At 43.7% G+C, this 21,312-nt stretch overlaps 1 protein-coding gene across 20 annotated transcripts in view; it reads left to right on the top strand.

Annotated features, from left to right (window-relative positions):
- ANKHD1 (ankyrin repeat and KH domain containing 1) overlaps positions 1–21,312 on the top strand; it is a 199,477-nt gene that overhangs the window by 83,870 nt on the left and 94,295 nt on the right. For all 20 annotated transcript variants that reach the window (XM_065555838.1, XM_065555831.1, XM_065555847.1 and 17 more), the window contains exons 4-7: positions 1,314–1,461; positions 2,663–2,810; positions 6,308–6,541; positions 14,721–14,815. In XM_065555838.1, coding sequence (XP_065411910.1) covers positions 1,314–1,461; positions 2,663–2,810; positions 6,308–6,541; positions 14,721–14,815 — 625 coding nt within the window. The remainder of the gene's footprint in view (positions 1–1,313; positions 1,462–2,662; positions 2,811–6,307; positions 6,542–14,720; positions 14,816–21,312) is intronic.

Genomic DNA, 21,312 nt, shown 5'->3' with positions numbered 1-21,312 from the left:
GAGAATAGCAATACTGCGTAAGGACCTTTGCCCTTTTTATCCTTCTTGAATTGGCACGTCAGTCAGTTTCCAATATATTTTATGCTGCTACACGGGTGCGTTTTCACTTTGGAATGTAAGAGGTACATTGACTTCTCTAGACTTCCTACTTTTTTGTCGGATTTGGGGTTCTTGAATGAGAAGGAGCTACAGAATACCCACCCACCTCCCTTCCTTACAGTGTTAGGGCTAGTCTACTCTGTCAATGCTAAAGCCCTGCCGTGGCAGCGCTTTAACGTGCCTTGTGTGGTCCCGGCGCTCTAAAAAAACACCTCCATGAGGGGCATCGCTCCCAGCGCTGGAGTACTGTCTACACTGGCACTTCACAGCGCTGCAACTTGCTGCGCTCAGGGGTGTTTTTTTCACACCCCTGAGCAAGAAAGTTGTAGCGCTGTTAATTGCCAGTGTAGCCAAGCCCTTAGTTGAGGTATCCCAGTATGATGGAATGTTAAAACTAAATAAAATAATGAATCCATCCAATAGGCATATTTTAATAATTTACTATTCTAGATAGGCTGCAAACTTCAGTGGCTTGAGTTTCTTTGGTATTTTTTAAAGGTATAGTTAAAATTTTGGCAGTCCAAAAAAATCAAATAACTAAGGATAATTTGTCATATTAATGTTTTTTGTCTAAACATTCTTTACTTTATTTCCTTCCAATAAAATAGTTCAGGCAGTAGGAATAGAAAAAAGTCTTATGGATAAAGCAGAGGACTGGCAGTTGGGAGATCTAGTTTATTCCTAGTTCTGCAACAGTATTCAATGTGACCTTAGGCAGGTCACTTAAGCATTGTCTATACTGGGAATTTGCCCCATTCTTGCAATCAATGGCTAGCTGCTGTCAAAACTGCCCCAGTACAAACCTCAAGTGTACACAGGAAAGCTGCAACTTGCACAACTGCTTGAAACTGGGATGAGCTACGTTGGTGCATATTATAGCTTCCCTTGTCTGGACCTGGGATTTGCACCAATGCAGCTGTCAGTGGCTAGCCACTTATTTCGAAATCGAAGCAAATTCCTATTAGACCATCTGTGAAAGGGAATAATAGCTCCTACACAAAGGTGTTGAGCTATTGTTTGTTTTGAAAAGCACTTTGCCTTTCTATATCACTTTCTGGAAGACACTTTCAAAGTGCTAAACAGCAAACTAGCATGTCAATTAAGCAAGTCTTTTGCTATATACCTTGACTTTTTAGTTGTTTATCAGAAAGCTCACTACCTGTCTGCTGTAGAATTATTCCTGTGTGTTCATTGTATGATAAATAATTTTCCAGTCGCAGTTTGGCAGAAGCATGCTCCGATGGGGATGTGAATGCTGTCCGGAAGCTGCTGGATGAAGGAAGAAGTGTAAATGAACATACCGAAGAAGGGGAGAGTCTTCTTTGCTTGGCCTGTTCAGCTGGGTATTATGAATTAGCACAAGTAAGTAGAAAATACGCAGTCACTTATGACTGAGACTTTAAATAAAGAGTGCTATATGCCTGAAACTCTTCGAAAGCCAAACATTTTAGTTCTTTTGATTAGAATGGATTTTGTACTCTAAAAGGAATGTGAAGTAAAATATAGTGCAGTTCACTTTATTGCATGCTCAACAGCCTTTCAGACAGTTTTCCACTAAATATGCTTTTTACAAGACCTCAGTCTAAAGAGGAGGTGGTAACAAATAAGACATGCTACAACATAAATGATCTTGTTTGAAAATTACATCTTGTATGTGTTCAAATGATCGGCCTCTAACTTCCAGGCACATCACTCCAGACAATATCAAGCTGTGCTGCCAAATAGTCATTCTAAGGCCTGGTCTACATGTGGGGAGGGATCGATCTAAGTTATGCAACTTCAGCTACGTGAATAGTGTAGCTGAAGTCAAGGTACTTAGATCTACTTACCGCGGTGTCTTCTGCGGTAAGTCAACGGCTGACGCTCTCCCGTCGACTCCGCCTGCGCCTCTCACCCTGGTGGAGTACCAGAGTCGACGGGAGTGCCCTACTACACTGACATAATAACTCCACCTCCACGAGAGGCGTAAGGCTTATGTCTGTGTAGTTAGGGCTATGCAGTGTCTATCTGCTCTCTTGTCAATTTCATGCCAGGAGCCATAACATTGACAAGAATGTCCCTGCTCCCCTGGAGAAGCTGGGGGGGCTTCGGACCATGATCCCAGCCGGGAGCTGGGGTGAGAAGCCCGGAGTGACTTTGGATCTCAGTCTCAGCTGAGAGCCACCTGCCAGGAGCCAGGCAGTCTTTTGTGTATTTCAGGGCTCAGTGGGCTGTGAAATTGACAAGGGGTATCTGGCTCCCTTTTGGGAGTGGAGGCTGAGAGAGCCCACTGGGCACCCAGAAGCCTGCAGGGTAGCCAGCCAGACTTCTGGCAGGGAGCTGCCAGACCAGGCTGTCCGCTCCCCACACTGCCCCTCTTAGGTCAATGGAAGCATTCTTGCTGAGGACGTGCACCACCAACCCAAGGAGGGTAGTGTAGGCATGTACTAGCGCAGTAATTACTGCAGTGGCTGTAGGTCGACTTAGGTTTGTAGTGTAGACATACCCTGAGTCCCCTCATAATTAAAGGAGCAAAACATAATTGTTAAAACTCATCTAAGTGAACTTCTGTTTGTTTGTTCAGGTGCTACTAGCGATGCATGCAAATGTTGAAGATCGAGGGAATAAAGGAGACATAACTCCACTAATGGCAGCTGCCAGTGGAGGCTATGTAGACATTGTAAAACTGCTACTTGTTCATTGTGCCGATGTCAATGCCCAGTCTTCAACAGGTAAGTATGGAACAGCAACTGGATGGATTAACAAGATTAGCACGTACCAATCAGTCCCAGCCTCTTACTTGCATGTTTTGAACTATTTGATTTTTTAAGTATGTGGTGCTTTCGTTTAATAGAAAATACAGTACAAATTACTTCAATTCAAAGGGTAAAACAATCAGAACTGTTATAGGGCATCAAACAGGAGCCATAATTGTTCAGCTGAAACTGAACACCTGAGTGAAACCAGATGGCTCTTCCTTAGTCCTTGATGTTAATTCTAATGCAAAAGCATTTTATCCACTGAAGACCCCTATGAAATAGGGTCACCAGTGAAACAAATTGGAACAAATTAAGCCTAAGATATTTTAATATAATAATTCAGTAACTATTACTTACCAGAACTGCAGTTTCCTTAAGATTTATGTTAAGGGAAAACCCTTGCAAAAACACAGCCAACCATTTCCTCCATATATCAAGAAAGAAATTTTAATTGAACTGTTTAGTTCTTATGTGATATTTTTTAGCCCAAATTTCAGTTTAATCCTTTGTTCAAACTTGGTGTAGTTCAAACACTTTCCCTTTTTAAATGTAGTTTTATTTAGATCCCTGTTAGCAAGCTTAAAGTGAACTAGGGTTTCATAAGATGACTTTGAGATATAGACTCAGATTTTTATTTTTACCTTTAGATACTTACGGCTCTTTAATTTGGCTGGGTGAAAAAATGATCAATTTTGAAAACTGATCAAATACTGTTTCTGGAAACTAAAAGTTTGTGTAGTGTAGTGCATTGTTCATTCCTTGTCCATAGCAAAAAAACTGTGTAGTGATCCCAAATACTTTTTTCTGGAAGAAGTTCTTGCTTTTTGTGTCAGTTTAGGGTAGTTTGGGAAGTTTTATAATGTTTGTCTTGTTTTTTGTTAATATGATAGGAAACCATTAAACACTATTTTTCATGATAGAGAATTAACCGACTTAATTTGCTACAACACCATTCACTTAACATGTAATTCATTTGATGGAAGACTGACAAGGGTGGTAAACATTGTATTACAGGATAAATAGAGGAAAGCCAATTTCAAATAAGCTTCAGGCATATAGTTATTGCAGATCTGGAGTGTAAAGCCTGCAGAACTGAAGGAAGGAGTTGCTGCTGTCTAGAACAGTGATACTCAGACTGAAGCTTTGAGTCGCAAGTGGCTCTTTGAAGCACATGATATTAAAACATTCTGATTTAATTATTAACCAATCAGGATGCTTTTACTATGTTGTTAACCAATTGTAGCAGATATTAAATAATAATACTTCATCGGTCATCGTAGCAAATGAAACAATGAATTCATGCTACTATGACTCTTTTGGATAATGTTGATAGCTAATTTGGCTCCTGAACTACTGAGGTCTGAGTATCACTGGTCTAGAGCAGTGGCTCTCAACCTTTCCAGACTACTGTACCACTTTCAGGAGTCTGATTTGTCCTGTGTACCCCAAGTTTCACTTCATTTAAAAGGTGCTTGCTTGCAAAATCAGACATAAAAATACAAAAGTGTCACAGCACACTTTCTTACTAAAAAATTGCTTACTTTCTCATTTTTATCATATAATTATATTCCAATTGATTTATTTTATAAATATCGTACTTCCATTTCATTGTATAGTATACAGAGTAGTATAAACTAGTCATTGTATGAAATTTTAGTTAGTATTGACTTCACTAGTGTTTTTTCTGTAGCCTGTTGTAAAACTAGGCAAATGTCTAGATGAGGTGATGTGCCCCCTGTAAGACCTCTGTATATCCCCAGCCATATTGTGTACCACTGGTTGAGAACTAGTGGTCTAGAGGAAGGAAGTAGTAGTAGGTGATTCGGTGGCCCCTTGTGTAATTTATGCCATAATTAGAGAGAGGCATTTATAGGGTTACCATATTTTGTGCCTCCAAAAGGAGGACACTCCACGGGGCCCCGCCCACGCCCCAACTCCGCCCCTTCCCTAAAGTCTCCGCCCCTCCCCTGCTTCCCGCGAACATTTGATTTGCGGGAAGCCTGAAGCAGGTAAGGGGTGTGTGGGGGGAGGAGGCGTGGCCCAGGCTGCCGCCCCCCCCCCCCCCCCCCCCCGGCCTTTCCAGCCTGGGTCGGCTCGGGCCCTGGGGTGCCGGCCCCGGGCCCGGCCTCCGGCTGACCACCCCCGGCCCGCCCAGCACTGCCGGTCCCCGGCCCCCGGCCGAGCACCCCGGGCCCCCAAGCACCCCCGGCCCGCCCAGCACTGCCGGTCCCCGGCCCACCCAGCACTCCCGGCCCCCGGCGGCCCGGCGCACCCCCCGGCCGCCCAGCACCCCCGGCGGCCCGGTGCACCCCCCGGCCGCCCAACACCGCCGGCCCCTGGTGGCCCCCGGCGGCCCGGCGCACCCCCCCGGCCGCCCAGCACCGGATTTTCCTGGACATGTTCGGCTTTTTGGGATTTCCCCCTGGACGGGGATTTGAGTCCCAAAAAGCCGGACATGTCTGGGAAAATCCGGACGTATGGTAACCCTAGGCATTTACATCTGTGATTTGCTTGTCTGGTGCAAGAGTTCTGAAGAGGGAAAATGAGCTGTTTTTGAAGATCAGAAGTTGAATCTGTAGTCTGCTGAAATGGACTCCAGGTGCTTGAGATAACCAGGATGCTTTCCTGAAAATGAAACCCAGAAGTTTTCAAGGATACTATAAGTCACTGGTAGAAATAATGAGTTTGAGCAAGTAAACCAGGGCTTAACCCATACCTCTGTTGAAGGTATTTCAGAAACGTTGAATTTGGGGAGATTAGGGAAGGTGAAAGAGTAGTATTAAAAATAAGCTAAACTTCATCTAGGCAGTAACTGAGAGATACTGCTAATAGACAAAATGTGGCCAATTTTTGAAACCAAGTGATGCAGGAATACCAAGGGCATCCAGAAATATAGGAAGCTTTCTTATTAACACATTCTATACAGGAAGAATATGATGGGTTAGGGGCAAAGACAGAAAAAAATAATGAACGGTTAAATCATTTACATAAATACTAGGCATGTGGTGAAAAATACTGAGGGAAGTGTGAGCCAGTTGTCAGAACTTGACTGTATTGGCTGAGAGAGATTACCAGCATATAGTTTACTGAAGGCAGAGGCTAAACAAAGCAGGAATGATAGTATTTGAATGAGATGAAAGATAAAAGGGTGTTGAGTGTCTCTAGGTCTCCTAGAGACAATAACATAGGCCAGTAAAAGGTTTAGGCTGATAAAAGGAGTCTTAGAACTAGGGCAATGTTTCAGTAAAATAGTTATGTCTTATTGTTAATCTGTTTCTGAATCTTCTACCTCACCTGAAATCATAGGTGAGAGAAATGCAAAAGTCTGTTAGGTTGATTTGTGGTATAAATACTTAGGTAGATTAAAATTCTATATGTTTAAAATAGGTTTTGGATTCATTTATTTACAGTTGGGATTAGGGGAAAGAGGAAGGGGTTACTTACTGTATGTTCTTTTTATCTTCTCCTAGGGAACACAGCACTCACTTATGCCTGCGCTGGGGGATTCGTTGACATAGTGAAAGTGCTATTGAAAGCAGGTGCTAATATAGAAGATCATAATGAAAATGGACATACCCCCTTAATGGAAGCAGCCAGTGCAGGTCATGTTGAAGTTGCAAGAGTACTTCTGGAATATGGTGCAGGAATCAACACTCATTCCAATGAGTTCAAAGAAAGTGCACTTACATTAGCATGCTATAAAGGTACGGTATTTAAATCTTCATTTGTGAAGAAACTTTAGGTGACTTTCACCTTTTGTATTTTTTTGAGGTTCCTTGTATTACACACATGACATTGTTAGATTTTGTGCTTGGAATTTAACTAAAATTCCCAGACAATTTTTGTCAAGGTTCAAAAAATACCATCAGGAGCCTAATTAGAATTCTGGAGTTTAAAGTAAGCTTAAATGTGAAAGTCAGGAAATCTGGAGTTAGAATCCTAGAATATCAGGGTTGGAAGGAATCTCAGGAGGTCATCTAGTAGTAGGACCAATCCCCAGACAGATTTTTGCCCCAGATCCCTAAATGGCCCCCTCAAGGATTGAACTCTCAACCCTGGGTTTAGCAGGCCAATGTTCAAACCACTGAGCAGTCCCTCCCCCTTTTGCAACTTTCTCGTATTCAACATACCCCACCTACCCTCCATCCAATGACATTGATACAGCATAAGAACAACTGTATGTTTTGTTGTGGCCATCTCTATTGCAACAAAAACTGCATCTTTCTAAACTCTGAATCTTGTTGCAAATGATGGTGTTCTATACACATGCTGTCTGTCTCTCCTTTATAGAGAATGTACTAGCACCCCAGTTGTGAATGTGATACTTAGGCATCTGCAGCCAATATGTGGTAAAATATATAATAATGCTTATCTGTAATGGTGGAGTCTTAATGAGGTTGGTATAGTGGGTGGATGTCTTCGATTTGGATTATATGGCAAATCATGGAAGGGTGTTGCTTATTTGATACTATGTTAAGGGTAGAAGTAAGATATCTCTGGAGCGTAGCAGGAATATGGATTTGGAGGTGATTAGGTTCTCCTACTAACACGTGTTGGTTTGCAGGTCAGTAGATGGAGTGTCCTGGCTCACGTTGAAAATCTAAGTATAGGGGGAAATAATTGGGATTAAGGAGACTTGTGGCTTTACTGATAGACAGTGGATGAGGTTACGTGTTCAAAAGTAAGGCTGGTTGTAGAACTTAAACTCAATTTCCTGACTTGCAGACATTTAGCTTTCTTAAAATGCTTTGTTTTAAAGTTTCCAACCAGAATTCTACGAAGTTTGGTTTTAGGAATGATTTAGTCTGTTTTTAAACTCTAACTTCTCAAGTATTTTTCTGTTTTAACACTGTTTTTCTTTGATAAGTATTTTCCTAAACTTTCCAAAAAGTCAAGTAAAATCTTCCTTTTTTTGTACATGTATATGTATTTAAAAAACAAAATGGGTGCAGCTGAGCTATTAATTCAAACTCTAGGAGATTCAGGAAACATTTGCTGTTAAGTTCTTTTTTACTTGCTGGGAGATGTGGCAGATGAAGACTGAATTTAATAATTTTATTACTCTCCTATAGAGTATGTAAGTTCCTTGAATGAAAAGGAACTCCATGGTTCACAGAACCTAAATTCTACCAAATGTCAGTAGACCTTTAAATTCTTGGATTGTAATAATTAGTGAGAGACCACTTGCATTCAGAATCCATTATGAAGTCAGATACAGCCAAATAAGGATTGTGTGGATTTTCTGGTGATGGTCATGGAGCTTGAAGACCTTGTAAACATTTCCATTTCTGTAACTGGATTTATGTGATTTAAGGAGTTTATAAAATGTACAGTTTCATGGTATTCCCAATAAATATATATCCCACCCTCTGACACCAGAGATTCAATTTAGGGCCCACCATGAGATTTTCTCCCTGCAGAATATCCAGACATACCTCTCTGAAGTATCCAGTATTACTCTGGCAGACATCACCTTAAGACTCAAAACCTGTCCCTTTGGTCCACCACCTTGGGCCTCCTGGGCTCCATGGTCTTCTCCAACGAGACATCTACGGACTTATTCTCCTCATGTCTCTTTTGAGCACACCAGATTTTATTCCCTGGTCAGAATACCTACTAGCCCAGTTAGGGAAGCAGACCCTCAGAGATCAAGAAAAACAGGAAGGAAGAGAGTACATTGAGGAAATGGATGAAGGTGACTTGCCACAATATCCACTGGAAACCTCCTACCCTATACCACTTATTGAAGACTACAAGTCCTTTAGGAGTTGCTAGGGAGAACAGAAAATACTCTGTATATTGTAGTGCAAGAGAAGGTACGTCCATTTTCATCTATCCATCCATCCATCTATCCATCCATCCATCGTTTTAGTTAGTTAATAACATTGCTAGTGAAGACATGCCCTTAGCCTCAATTCACCCACCAGACAAGCCCCCTCCTCTTCTGCTACCTACCCACCCACCCTGCATCATCATCCAATCAACAAGTCTGACTTTCAAGTCAAGAGCCATGTACCAGTTCCACCACAGCTTCCTTTTTCTCATCTCCCCACCTTTCCCATTTTTCTCAGGCATAGACTGGGATTACTTCAAACCAATGGGTGTTTGAGATTACAATTTCAGTCCTTGACCCCAGCTGATCTGTCTTCTATGTCCCTGTTTGGGGGACCCATCTCATGAGAAACAACTGAAGGAAGAAGCCATTAGAAGTAGTAACCCAGGAATTCAAAGTTTCTATTCTTGCTATTTTCTTATTTCCGGAAGAGGGGGACGCAACCTAGGTGATTCAAGAAATTCATACACTTGAATTTTAGTCATTTAAATTCAGAATGGTGAGGGAAGCTTCCATCATTCTGTCTGTAGAAGCTCAGGATTGGCTTGTGGCTCTTGGCCTTCAGGATGCTTACTGTCACATAGCTCTTCACCTGGTCCTCAGAAAATATCTTCGGATCACAGTAGGATATGACCTCTGTTAGTACAGGGCCTGTCTAGCCCTAAAAGTATTCATAAAATGTCTGGCAGTAGTGACAGCACATCTAACATAAGGAATGCATGTTTACCTCTACTTGGGTAACTGGCTTCTGAGAGGGAAATCTTCCAGGAATTATCCAATGGCCTGTCCAGAGACCTCAACCTGTTGCACTCTCCAGGACTTGAGGTGAAATAAAAGTAGTCATCTGTCACGTCTGCTCAGTCCATAGAATTTATAAGGAACTTTTATATTCCAAGTTGATGAAATCGTAGCTCTCTCTGAACAGGTTTCAGCCCATAGCATCCCTGATCTGTAATAACCGCAAGAAACGTAGGCCACATGATGTTGTCCACTTAAGTGTGACACCTCTTGTCAGACTTCACTTGTGCCCTCTCCAAGGATGCCTCAGATCGGTTTACGAGCTTACCTAACACTATATGGATACTTATCTCAAGATCCCAAATCCCGTTTTATCTTCCCTGGACTAGTGGCAAATCCAGAGATTGTGTGCAAAGTGGTATCATTCTGAACCCCTCCTCCCACAGCAACACACTACATAAGCCTCTGTGGCTAGTGGAGAGGAATCTAAACAAGCTACAGACTCATTTCTGATCTAGTTAAGAATCCTCACTGCATATTAAAGTGCTGAAACTCAAGGCAATTTGTCTAATCTGCAGCAAATTTGTACCACTTCTGAAAGGAATCACAGTACCGATCCTGACAGACACCACCTCCTCAACAGACAAGATGATGTGCTCTGATTTTCCATCAACAAAAATTACAATTGCCCTCTCTTCTGGCCCAGAGCAAGTACCAGGCCAGTGTCCCTCCATGATGCTTTCCTCATTCTTTGGTTTCAATGTCTTTATGCATTGTCTTCTGTTCCCTTGATGCCAAGAGTCATAAGGAACATCAGGCAGGATGTGGCCATAGTGATGGATACAGTCCCTTATTAGGCAAGACAGTATTGACTCAAATTTCTGCTGCATCTGTCCGCAACAGCCATTGTAGGGGACTAATTCTCCACCCGGTACCCATATCTCTATATCGGACTGCTTGGAAGTTGGCTAGTTGAATGCATCAGACAAGGATTATTCCACAGAAATCCTAATACAGAACAGGAAACCCTCTACAAAATCAGTCTACACATCAAAGTGGAAGAGATGTCCATCTGTGATTTCTAATAAGGTCTCAATCCATTGAAATTTTCTATCCCAACATTGGGTTGTCCTCCAGCTCAAGCTATCAGGTCTCACGATCAGCACTATCGAGGTTCATGTAGCTGCTGTTTCAGAATGTCACTCTCCCATTCAAACATATAACTGTTCTCTCATTCCACTGTTTCAAAATTTCTAAAAGGACTGGTTCGGCTTATTCCCTGCATTCGGGAGCCTGCCCCACCATGGGACCTTAATGTAGTTCTGATGGGTCTTGAAGCCCCTTTTGCATGCTTATCTAAGTGCTCCCTCCACCATCTCGCCCTTAAAACAGCCTTTCTGGTAGCTATCATCTCAGCCAGGTGGGCTTGTGAGGTCCATGGCATATACTCCTCGTATGGTATTCCACAGCGATAAAATTTATTAGAAAAATGTGAGGTGTCTGACTTTCACTTAAACCGAACCATCTGTTTCCTAGCTTTCTTCCTCAAACCTCACTCAAACTCGGGGAAGCCAAACTGCACACCTTAAATGTTTCCCAAGCCCTTCTTGATTACCTAGATAGAACAAAGCTATTTAGAAAATCACCTGTTTGTTCATGGCACTTGGAAAAACAGTTTAGGGCTGTTACGCTTCCCAGGGTTTTGAGGCATCTTGCTACCACTTCCCCTTTGTGTGAGGAAGCCATGCCTGTGCTACTAATTGTCAGCTAGTAGCACAGGCAACATAAGCACTCCCCTCTTAATCCACGCAGGCTCCACTTTTCCTCTGCAGGTTAGTGATAGCCATGCTCCAAGCCCCCTGAGTGTCTCTGAAGTATCCATCAACCTCATTGACCGGACACTCTCAGAATTCCAGATTCACTGCTCCCAAAGGAACAGTCACAACAACTTACCAGTTAGACCTTGGATGACCGCACCATTTAAGACCTACCACTTAGATATGTTTATAGTGAAAACAAGTAAAAGCTTATTTAACAAAGTATAGAGAATTGAGAAGCAGCAAGTGGCAGTGTTAGAAACAAATGGTTACATGTAAAATAGAACACACATTCTAGAACAGTGGTTCTCAAACTTTTGTAGTGGTGACCCCTTTCACATAGCAAGCCTCTGTGTGCGATCCCCCCTTATAAATTAAAAACAACTTTTTAACATATTTAACACCATTATGAATGCTGGAGGCAAAGTGGGGTTTTGGGTGGAGGCTGACAGCTCGCAACCCCCCATGTAATAACCTTGTGACCCCCCCTGAGGGGTCCCAACCCCCAGTTTGAGAACCCCTGTTCTGGAACCTAGACATGATTAACAAGATAGTTTTTTGTCTAATGAAGTTTAGCTCACCCAAGTCTTTGCAGCATTTTCCAGCCAGGTTGGCTTAGACCCTCCTTTCATAAGACAGGCTCTTTGCTTGTAAACAAGATACCCCTGGCACTTTTTGTTTTCCTGCAGTTTTGCTCTCATGTGATTTCTCAATCTCCATTAGCTTCAGTAATGCAAATAGGCTTCCGCTGGGAAGTGGACAGTATACGTATGACTAGCCAGAGAGAGAGAGATACACATCTCTTCCCTCTGACCTGACAGGAGCAGGTTTATCACCTTTAGGTGACCTGCCTTAACTCTCATACATTAAGAATTTAATTTTCAGAAGAAATATTTAAGTCGTTAAACGTTATCTATACATGGATTTCGAAATGATAATGCTGACTAGTGGGCTACTGGCATGTGAGATCTCTACCAAGAGCCATGTTTTGGTAAATTTAATATGCATCTGCTTGACCCAGGGGATCCCTGTAAAACTCTGTGCCCCCCTATGCCCTCTGCCAGTTGGCACGAAGAGGTTCTTGGGTCACAAGGGCCAACCCATCTCTTCTCAGATATGCAGGTTGGTTACCTCATGCATGAAAGTATCCTACCAGTTATCAAGTCTACCCCTCCTTTCAGGAATCAGGGCACACTCAGCTGGAGCTCAAGCTTTCAGGTTGCTTAATGATATTCCTTACTGAAATCTGCAGAGCAGCTACATGGAGTTTAGTTTATACTTTTACAATATGTTATACCCTGGATTTGGCCTCTAGATCAGATGCCAAATTTGAGAGAGCTATTCTTCAATCCTAATTTAGATAAACATAGATAGGACTTCATGGACCCTATTATAGTGCTCATGGAGTTGCTAGTGAATCATCACAAGTGAGATCTACATGGACAAAGACTCAAAGAGCATGATTACTTATGTTGTTGTAACTGTGGATCTTCTAAATGTTTTGTGCATGTGGATCTCATGACCTACCCTCTATCCCAGCCCCATTTGGAGTCCAACTTAGCTGGGATTCTGAATTATCAAAGGAACTGAGAGTTGATCGGGACCATTCTTCCCAATGTGCCCTCGGATGGAGGAAGGTGCACAGGCACAGCCTGAATGGATGTTGCTGGTCAAAAGATATGGGTCTCGTGCACAGGAGGCACATGCACGCCATAAGTGGGATCCAATAGTTTTTACTTTTTCTGAAGTCCAAGTCTACTTAACTTTTTTAATACATTGGGTGATATAAAAATTCTGTCAAGGGAAAAGTAAAATTAGAGACGTTATTAAAAGTTGAAAGCTTTTTGGGAGAAATGGCTATGTGAGCTAACAGTGATATTACAGGGGTAATTCTCAGGCCAGGTCTTTCAGAAACAGTGTATAAATTGAGATTGTCCATATTTAAGCTCCTAAATAAGCAGCCTGATTTTCATACTGCCCAATATCCAGCAACTCCTGTTGGCTTAAGTGGGATGAGTACAGCACTTCGGAAGTTCAGGCACCTAAATAAGTTGTACTGACTTTTTTAAAATGTTGGGCTTAATTTTCCATTCCAACAATTTCTTTTATTCAGTTTGCAAGTTTCACAGACACTTAATGACTGAGACCTCAAGTTTAATTATTATTATCTTAGCAGAGACCTTCATGCAACTCCTGAAAGTTGAAATGTTTGTATTAAACTCCAAAAATTTCCCCCCAAACTGAATTTTAAGAGTTTTTATGTGCACCATTGAAGATTTGATTAAACTAAAAATTTTAACCATCTATATTTGAGAATCTTTTATGAAATTAGATTTATCAAAGGTAAATCTGCCAGTTTTCAAAGTTACGAGTTGCATAACTCTGTATTAGGATAATAGGATGTACTTTCCAAAACATTTTCCTCTCACCTAAGAAAAATCATAATACACTTCAGGCAAAAATTTCAGCTGCTTTTCCTCTTAAAGTTGGGAGGAGTGGGTGCTGGTATCTCTTAGAAACTCTTTCTTAACTGTGGAGGTGCTGTTGTAGTGTCTTAAGTATATCCCCCTACATTTTTGTGTCTGTGGTAACGAACAATATTGATGGTAGTTGGACAGATTGAATAAGAACTTAAATTCAGATACCAGGGTTTTTTAAATGGTAGATTGCAACAGTATGAAATGCTGCATGATAAAGAACTTTTAGCCCTAGAATAGACTTTTGATACCTAAAAAGGATAATATCCTTAGCACTTCTTGTAATTAAGTAAAACTCGTGTAGGAAAGAATGATATAATAGGACTCTGGGCTGGGTGTTCATTCCCAGGTCAACCACAGACTTCCTGTATGATCTTCTTGGGAAATCACTTAACCTATCCTATGTCTTCTACTCCCCTTCTGTAACATAGGGAAAACATTCCTTGCCTGCATGCTGAGAGGATAAAATCCATCAGCAAATTACCTAAATAAACTTGTTTTTGCATTGAAGAAAAATGTTAAAGCTCCATAGATGAAAGTGAAATAAAACTAATTTGAGTGAGGTTGAACAAAGCTTTTAAGAATGGTTGTGGCAACTCTGTTTTTTAGATTGAAGCTTTTACAATACAGCATCTGATCTTTTTAGACAGTACATAAAAATATTCCTGTGAAAGTTATTGTAGTAAAAACTTCAAGCTAAGTTTATAACTTCATACTGTTCTTCTCTGGAAGATTGATCTACCTTCTAGATTGATTTTTCTCCTTTCAGCATTTTTTTTTTTTTTTTTTTTTTTTTTTTTTGCCAATCTATCAACTTTGCATAGCCAGAAGATAAAATCTTCCAGGTAAGACCATTGTTATAAGTTGAATGTCCATCTTGTGTTTTGCCACAATAGCAGTGTACTTAGAAATTATAATTGGATAGGCTTGTAAAGGCAAACTACAAAAACCTAAATTATGATATTTTGACTAAACCCTTTCTTAATGTTTGTAACATTGTTTTGTTTTGTGTTTGAAGGCCATTTAGATATGGTTCGTTTTCTGCTTGAAGCTGGAGCTGATCAAGAACATAAAACAGATGAGATGCACACAGCCCTAATGGAGGCCTGCATGGTAAATAGCATTTAGTGAATCAATTTTGTTTGGGGGTCAGAAAGGAGTAAAGGGGGTTGGTAGAACAAAGCAAGCCTTTTTTGGTTAATAAGATTTTTTTTTAATCCACGGAGTGATCAAGGGTGGGGGGTGGGGAGTGCAGTCCAGCCCCACAACAGCCAGCTTCTCTACCCACTTTCCTTTTCTGACCATTGCCATGAGGAGCCCTGGTTCACTCCAAGCTGCCATGGGCTCCTTCAGTGATAGAGCTGCCCCATATGTAAGCCACCCACCACCCTTGATAAGTCACCTTCTGCTTTGGATAGGGGCTGTTGTGACTCCTGCGGAGAAAGGAGGGTACAGCACGTCCCCCTACCCCCAAACACAAACACGCACGCACAAAATAGGGACCTCTTTAGAGAGAATCACTGCAGGTTGGTTTTCAGGATGCAGTGTTCTCATTAAGGGTACGTTTTAGTCACAGGTATTTTTAGTAAAAGTCATGAACAGGTCGCAGGCAGTAAACAAAAATTCACGGCCCGTGACCTGTCCATGACTTGTGCTATGCCCCTGATTAAATCTTGGGAGTGCTGCGGGTGCTCGTGCTCAGGCATCGGGGGGCTGCCTGGGACCCCCCGCTGGTGCTGGTGGGGGGATTAGCGGGGCTGGCAGGCTCCCTACCTGACTTCTCAGAAGCGGCGATATTTCCCACCCTCAGCTCCTAGCTTTGTGCGCTGCCAGCTCTGCAGCTCCCATTTGCCGGGAACTGCGGCCAATGGGAGCTGCGGGCGGAGGCAGCATGTGGAGCTAGGAGTTTAGGGAGGGACATGTTGCTGCTTCCAGGGACGCCCCCCTCTCCCCCCAGGTAAGCGCCGCCCAGCCCTGAGCCACCTCCCACACCCAAACTTCTCCTGCGGGGTGCGGTGGCCCGAGACTGCCCCAGCAGCAGCCAGTGCAACTGGCCCAGGGACTTCCTGAGCTGCTTGCCAACTGCACCGGCCACTGCAGAAGTCACGGAATCCATGACAGAATCTCAGCCTTAGTCATCATCTGGTAAGATAGGGTGCCAGACTGACAACTGGCTGATGGAGAAGATTCACAAAAGGAATATAAGAATGGAAATATTGGTCCATATTTAAATATCAGGATATTGCTAAACCAAACTTGACATTTTTATTTTATGGTCTGACTGCCACAAGTTTTGATAAATGGATGTGTCCTCATCTGTCAGACAAGTGCTAGCAAATCCAAATACAGGGGTTTTGCATTTAGTTTCTTCTGGTGTGCAGACAAGCTTCCTCGGTTCTCTTGCCTCTGCTGAGACATCATCTTTCCAGGCATCGTTGAAGCTCTGGCTCTAACATAAAACAGAAGAGGACAAAGGAAACTTGTTTCTAATATCTAGGAAGTGCTAATAATGCCCCTTCTGTGCCCTTCATTTGTATTTGGCAGTAGGCCCATTCTGCCAGTTCTGGCCCTATTTCCACTGTGGTCTTACATGAAGCTGCAGCCACCAGATCCAAGCAACTGTAGGAGCAATTCTGAACCTGGTGAACGCTCTGCTTCCACGGCCCTTCGTAGTCTTTGGATATCCACAACTCTTCCCAAGTTTCCCCCTTTTCCTGAAAACCCCTTTAAAGAAACTTCTAGGAGGGCCTAGACTCAACTATGATCTTATGAGACATTATGCTGAAGGTAAGTCTTTCCCTATTCTGTCACCACAAGGGATTCCATTAATCCAGGAGCCGAAAAGCCTGGATGGATCAGGCCTTTGCAGCCTCCCTGGTCTCACTAACAAATTACCTTTTGCCTTCTGTCACGGAGTCACAAGGTCTAGCCTATGCCCCTGCCAGTCTCCTGGGAGTGATCGCTTTAATGTGCCAGGCCCCAAGGACCCACACAGTTCCATGGACAGACCTGTGGCCTCCAAGATTGGGCCTTTGGCATCACCAATCCCTGTCTCTCTCCGTGACTACTTCCAGTGAATCCATGCCATGCCAGACTTGCTGGAAGCTTGTACTGTACCCCTTCAGGGCATACTGCTCTCAGTATTTACAGTGACACAGGCAGCCTTTTCAAAACAAGATAACAATTTGTTAGTCACATGACATACAGAATCTGAAAGTCCTTATGTCATCAGCGAGAGGCAGAAGCTTAGCCATACTCCATCCCAGTCAAACCAGTGCCATGATGAGCCAGTCAAGCTGTGATTGACTCCCGCTCAACTCCATCTCTTGTCCCTTTGTCCACCCAGGTGAGCTCCTGAGTCCCTCCAAAGAGCTGTCCTTCTCCGCATCACCTGACACCTTTTCCTCTTCGTTCTCAATCTCAGTTCACACATCTCACTGGCCAGGGTTTCCTGCTGATAGGTGTGAATTGTTCAGTCATTGAGGTGTCTGTCTTCATGGATCCTCTGTTGATTTGGATCACTTTAAGCTTGTTGTTTAATGGTGCAGACAGCTAGGTGAGACACCTATGTCTCATGTTCTGCCTTGAGCAGACTTAATCCTCCCCCCCCCCCCACTGGGTAATCATGCAAGGTGTAGGAGGAAACTGAGGCACACACATGCATTGTAAAAATATTTTTAAAAATTCCCACTTTGTTACACCTTCCTTCCAAGAACGCTTACTCAAAGCTCCATGTCCACAGCAAGCACACCTTGGACCCTTTCCTACTTTTAGAGGTGGAGAGGAACATCATCCTTTCCTTCCTCCTGTACGGTGTCTTCTGAAAAGGGTGAGCTAGAATTTGATTGACTTGCTCACTGTGTCCTTTCACTTTCTTGTTCCTCCAAAAACCCTTAGGGCCATTTTGGAACAGTGAAGTTAATTGATCTCCTATCTAACAAAAACCTTAATCTCTCTGGAGGAGCAGAAATCCAAATGAGGTGAAGCGCCTTATTTTCTTCTAGGGCTGAACCTCAATACTGATTCTTCCTGTCCACTGCTGTATAGCAAATATTGCATGAAGTGGATCATGTCCTCATCTGATTCAGTGTCCTCCCTACCCACTCCTGGGAGAATTCTGTGCCACTGTGTGTGCATAATTAATGAGCTGCGCATATTTTTAATTTTTTGCAGAGAAAAACTTCTGCTGGAAAGTTGCTGCAGTTCCGCCTTTTGCTCACCCAGAGGGCGCTATGGCAGTAGAACAGAGCAGCAGCTCCTGGCCAGCTAGGGAAGAGAGAGCGCCTTCCTTCTTCACTGTGCCTTTTGGGCATTCTCTGTCATTAGTGGGGAAGGGAGTTGACACCTTTTCCTCGCCTCTTACTGATAACAGGAGGCAGACAGCATGGGGTTGCTGGGGAGTCGTAGATGGGCTCATAAGGGCTAGTGTGGGAGGGTAGACTGGGGCAGGGGCTGAATGGAAGTGGAGGCGCAGGGCCACAGGGGGATGGGGGAGAGGGTGCATGGCCACATGGGGCCGGGCGTGGGGGATGGCTGAGTGGGGGCACAGACATACATGGGGGAGGGGGTATAGAGCCTCAAGGGGATGAGGGAGTGGGGGTGGAGGGATACATATGGACACGGGGTGCAGGGACACATAGGGATGGGCAGATGTGCCGGACTGAATGGGAGAGGCTAGGGGTCAGCCAGGGTCTGCATGAGGGAAGCTCCCTAACAATCCCTCCCTGCCCCCCCTCCCCCCAAAATGTTCCATACTTTTCCAAACCATACATAACAACCCTCCAAGTTCACACCCAAGCTCCTTCCCAGCAATTACTTCCCTCTCCCTCAGCTCTTCTGTTACCTCTGATTCCCCAAAGTCTTTGCACTGCTTCTGAGGGGTGCAGGAAATATGGTTCAGTATTATAGTTTAAATGAATTATTACTCAGAATTCTTTATTAATATGCCTAGTAAGGAATCTATTTGTCAAAAAACATTTCCTGAATCTTTTTTGTCGTCTGTATTGTTACAGACGTACTTGCTGACGGGTATTTTGAAATAAATGACCAAAAATAATTGAAATTGGTGTGATTATATTGTGTTATTTTGACAAAATATGCAGAATTTTGCAGAATTTGGAAATGTGCTCAGAATTTTTAACTTTTTGGTGCAGAATTCCCCCAGGAGTACCTACCAAAGAACCTCCTTGGGCTCTTCAGCCTGGATCCTGACTTCCATGACCTCTGGCTATCACAAAATGGGACTCATTCTCTTCCCTTCTAACCACTGGGACTCTGCCTCCCAGAAGGAAGGTAGAAGAAGGGGGGAGGGGGTGTGCTATACAATAATTCAAACTGCTGGTGCACAGATCTATGCCTTCTACCCCTCTAGAACAGCCATACAGTGGCTCATTGAGATCTAACCAGACAAAGCGTTCGCTTCATGCTGTAATTTGTGGTAGCCAGGAACCGCTCTATGCGCATCATTGGTGTTAATGCCTTCAAAGATATGGCCAAGATTACACCCTCTTGAGGTCAGTGTCTTGGACACCTCCACCTTGGCCCAGAGAGCAATGTAGAGCCATCCTTGGGGAGGTGAGATCACCTACTAGCTTTTTCTCCTTGTCCATACTTTTAAGCGCACCCAGCCGTTTACACTGTACCTTAAAGGAGTTATCAAAGGTCTGCTTCTCCCCTAAGGAGAATTTGATTGACTTGCTCACTGTGTCCTTTCCTCTCCCCTAAGGAGAAGCAGGCTTAACTTCCTCAGTGAGGAAATCATTAGTGAACTACAAACTCGAGCAAACCTGAGTGTTCCTTCACAAGCAGGAATCCATCAGGTTGGCTTTTGAGGCCCTTGAGATCCGCTGTCTGTTATGTCCTGGTCAGGTGAAACCCACACAACTGTATTGGCTTAGTTGAATCATCAAGCTCAAGCTGAGAGCGTTCCTTCCAGACAAAATCCAATGTTCTCGTCCACCAGGTGGAGAGAAAACTAATTTCCCTCAGTGCCCTGCGCATGCAGACATCAGTCAGTCTGGATGAGCTGAAAGTATTTTCTTTCAAGAAAATGGTCCCGCCACTAGTTGGTCTTCAAAAAAGTAGTCACTTGTTCTCAGCCTCGCTCATTGGACCTCTTTCCCTTGAGCTACAACTTTCCCAGATACTGTAACATATATACTTGGACCTCAAGGCCTGAATACGGCATGCATTCTCTGTTATTAGTGGGGAAAGGAGTTGACACCTTTTCCTCGCCTCTTACTGATAACAGGGTCTGCAGAAAGTGAAATAAGATTGATGCCTGCCGATTGGTGTTCCCTCTAATTTTTTTTACATCCATGTGCGGAATGAATTTTGTTATGTGCACCAATATGGAGGTGATGTGTGGCGAGGGTGAGGCTGAGGGATTTGGAGTGTGGGAGGAGGCTCAGGGTGGGGTAGAGATTTGGGCTGCCGGGGGGTGAGGCTCTGGCTAGGGGTGTGGGTGCTGGGCTGGGGATGAGGGGTTTGGGGTGTGGAGGTGGGGGGGGGGTTCAGGACTAGGGCAGAGAAGGTGTGGGGGATGAGGGCTCTGGCTAGGGATGCAGGCTCTGGGGTGGGGCCAGGGATGAGGGGTTTGGGGTGAAGGCTGCCCCAGGGCTGCGGCGGGGAGAGGACTCCCCCCAGATCCCTCTCGCCACAGCAGTCCAGGGCCGGGGGAGAGGCACCTTCTGCCCGCTGCGTGTCAGCTTGGCTGGGGGAGAAACACCTCTCCCCGATACACAGCCCTTAATAGCCTGCTGCGCGGCCATGCAGCGTAGAGGGAACTTCGTTGCTGATTCATGTAAGTGTAGAGCATCTGAGATGGGTCTAGTTCATGGGTCTTCAGCTGTTCCAAAGACTTATCCTTTATCCTGACCAAATTTGCCTCAGTCTCAGGCCCTTGCTTATGAAAGCTCCCTCAGTTCTAAGATATGGATTACCAACTGGGTCCTCTTTTGTTACTGAAAGAAGGGTACTATCTTTGTTTTCTATGGGGTGAAGTCTCTCTTAGTTTCCATGGGATCGTAGCCTGGAGATCCATTATTATCTCCATCTGGAGTTCTTCCATAATGAGTTTGAGCATGGGTTCTCTGCTAGTATCCAGATGCCTTGTCGATATGAGCAAAAAGGCTTGTTGCTGTCAACAGGTATTGGAAATAGCTGCACCTGTTTCCCAGTGCTTGAATACTGTTCAACTGCAAGTGTAGCCAGTGATAAACTGAGTTGAACGTTGTAAGCTGTAGTTCCTGAAACAGCGTCAAACACAATTGCTGTTTAATAGTAAGTGTAACCAACACTCAGGACTGATTTCAGATACACTCCTTGCTGACACCATTTGTCAGCCAAAGGAACTTTAGCTAGTGGAGACAAACCTGCTCCATAGGAGAGTTCTGACTGGGGTTCCCTTCTCATAATCAGATTCCCTAAAGTAGTCTCTTACCGTAGGCCCCTGTAAGTCTCACTGTTTGCTGGAGCCAAGTCAAGTAAAAAGTATCCTCTGCTCAGATGCATTTGAACCTACTTTCATTATTCCACTGTTTCCTGTGGCTTTCAACTTTGTTAGAGACTCTGTAGGAGCTCACAGTCCCATCTTGAAACCCCCATGCCTC

This window comes from Chrysemys picta, chromosome 8 (genome assembly GCF_011386835.1).
Source record: "Chrysemys picta bellii isolate R12L10 chromosome 8, ASM1138683v2, whole genome shotgun sequence".
Classification (NCBI taxonomy): domain Eukaryota; kingdom Metazoa; phylum Chordata; order Testudines; family Emydidae; genus Chrysemys; species Chrysemys picta.
Note: the sequence above shows the minus strand (reverse complement) of the source record. Positions and strands in the feature narration are given on the sequence as shown.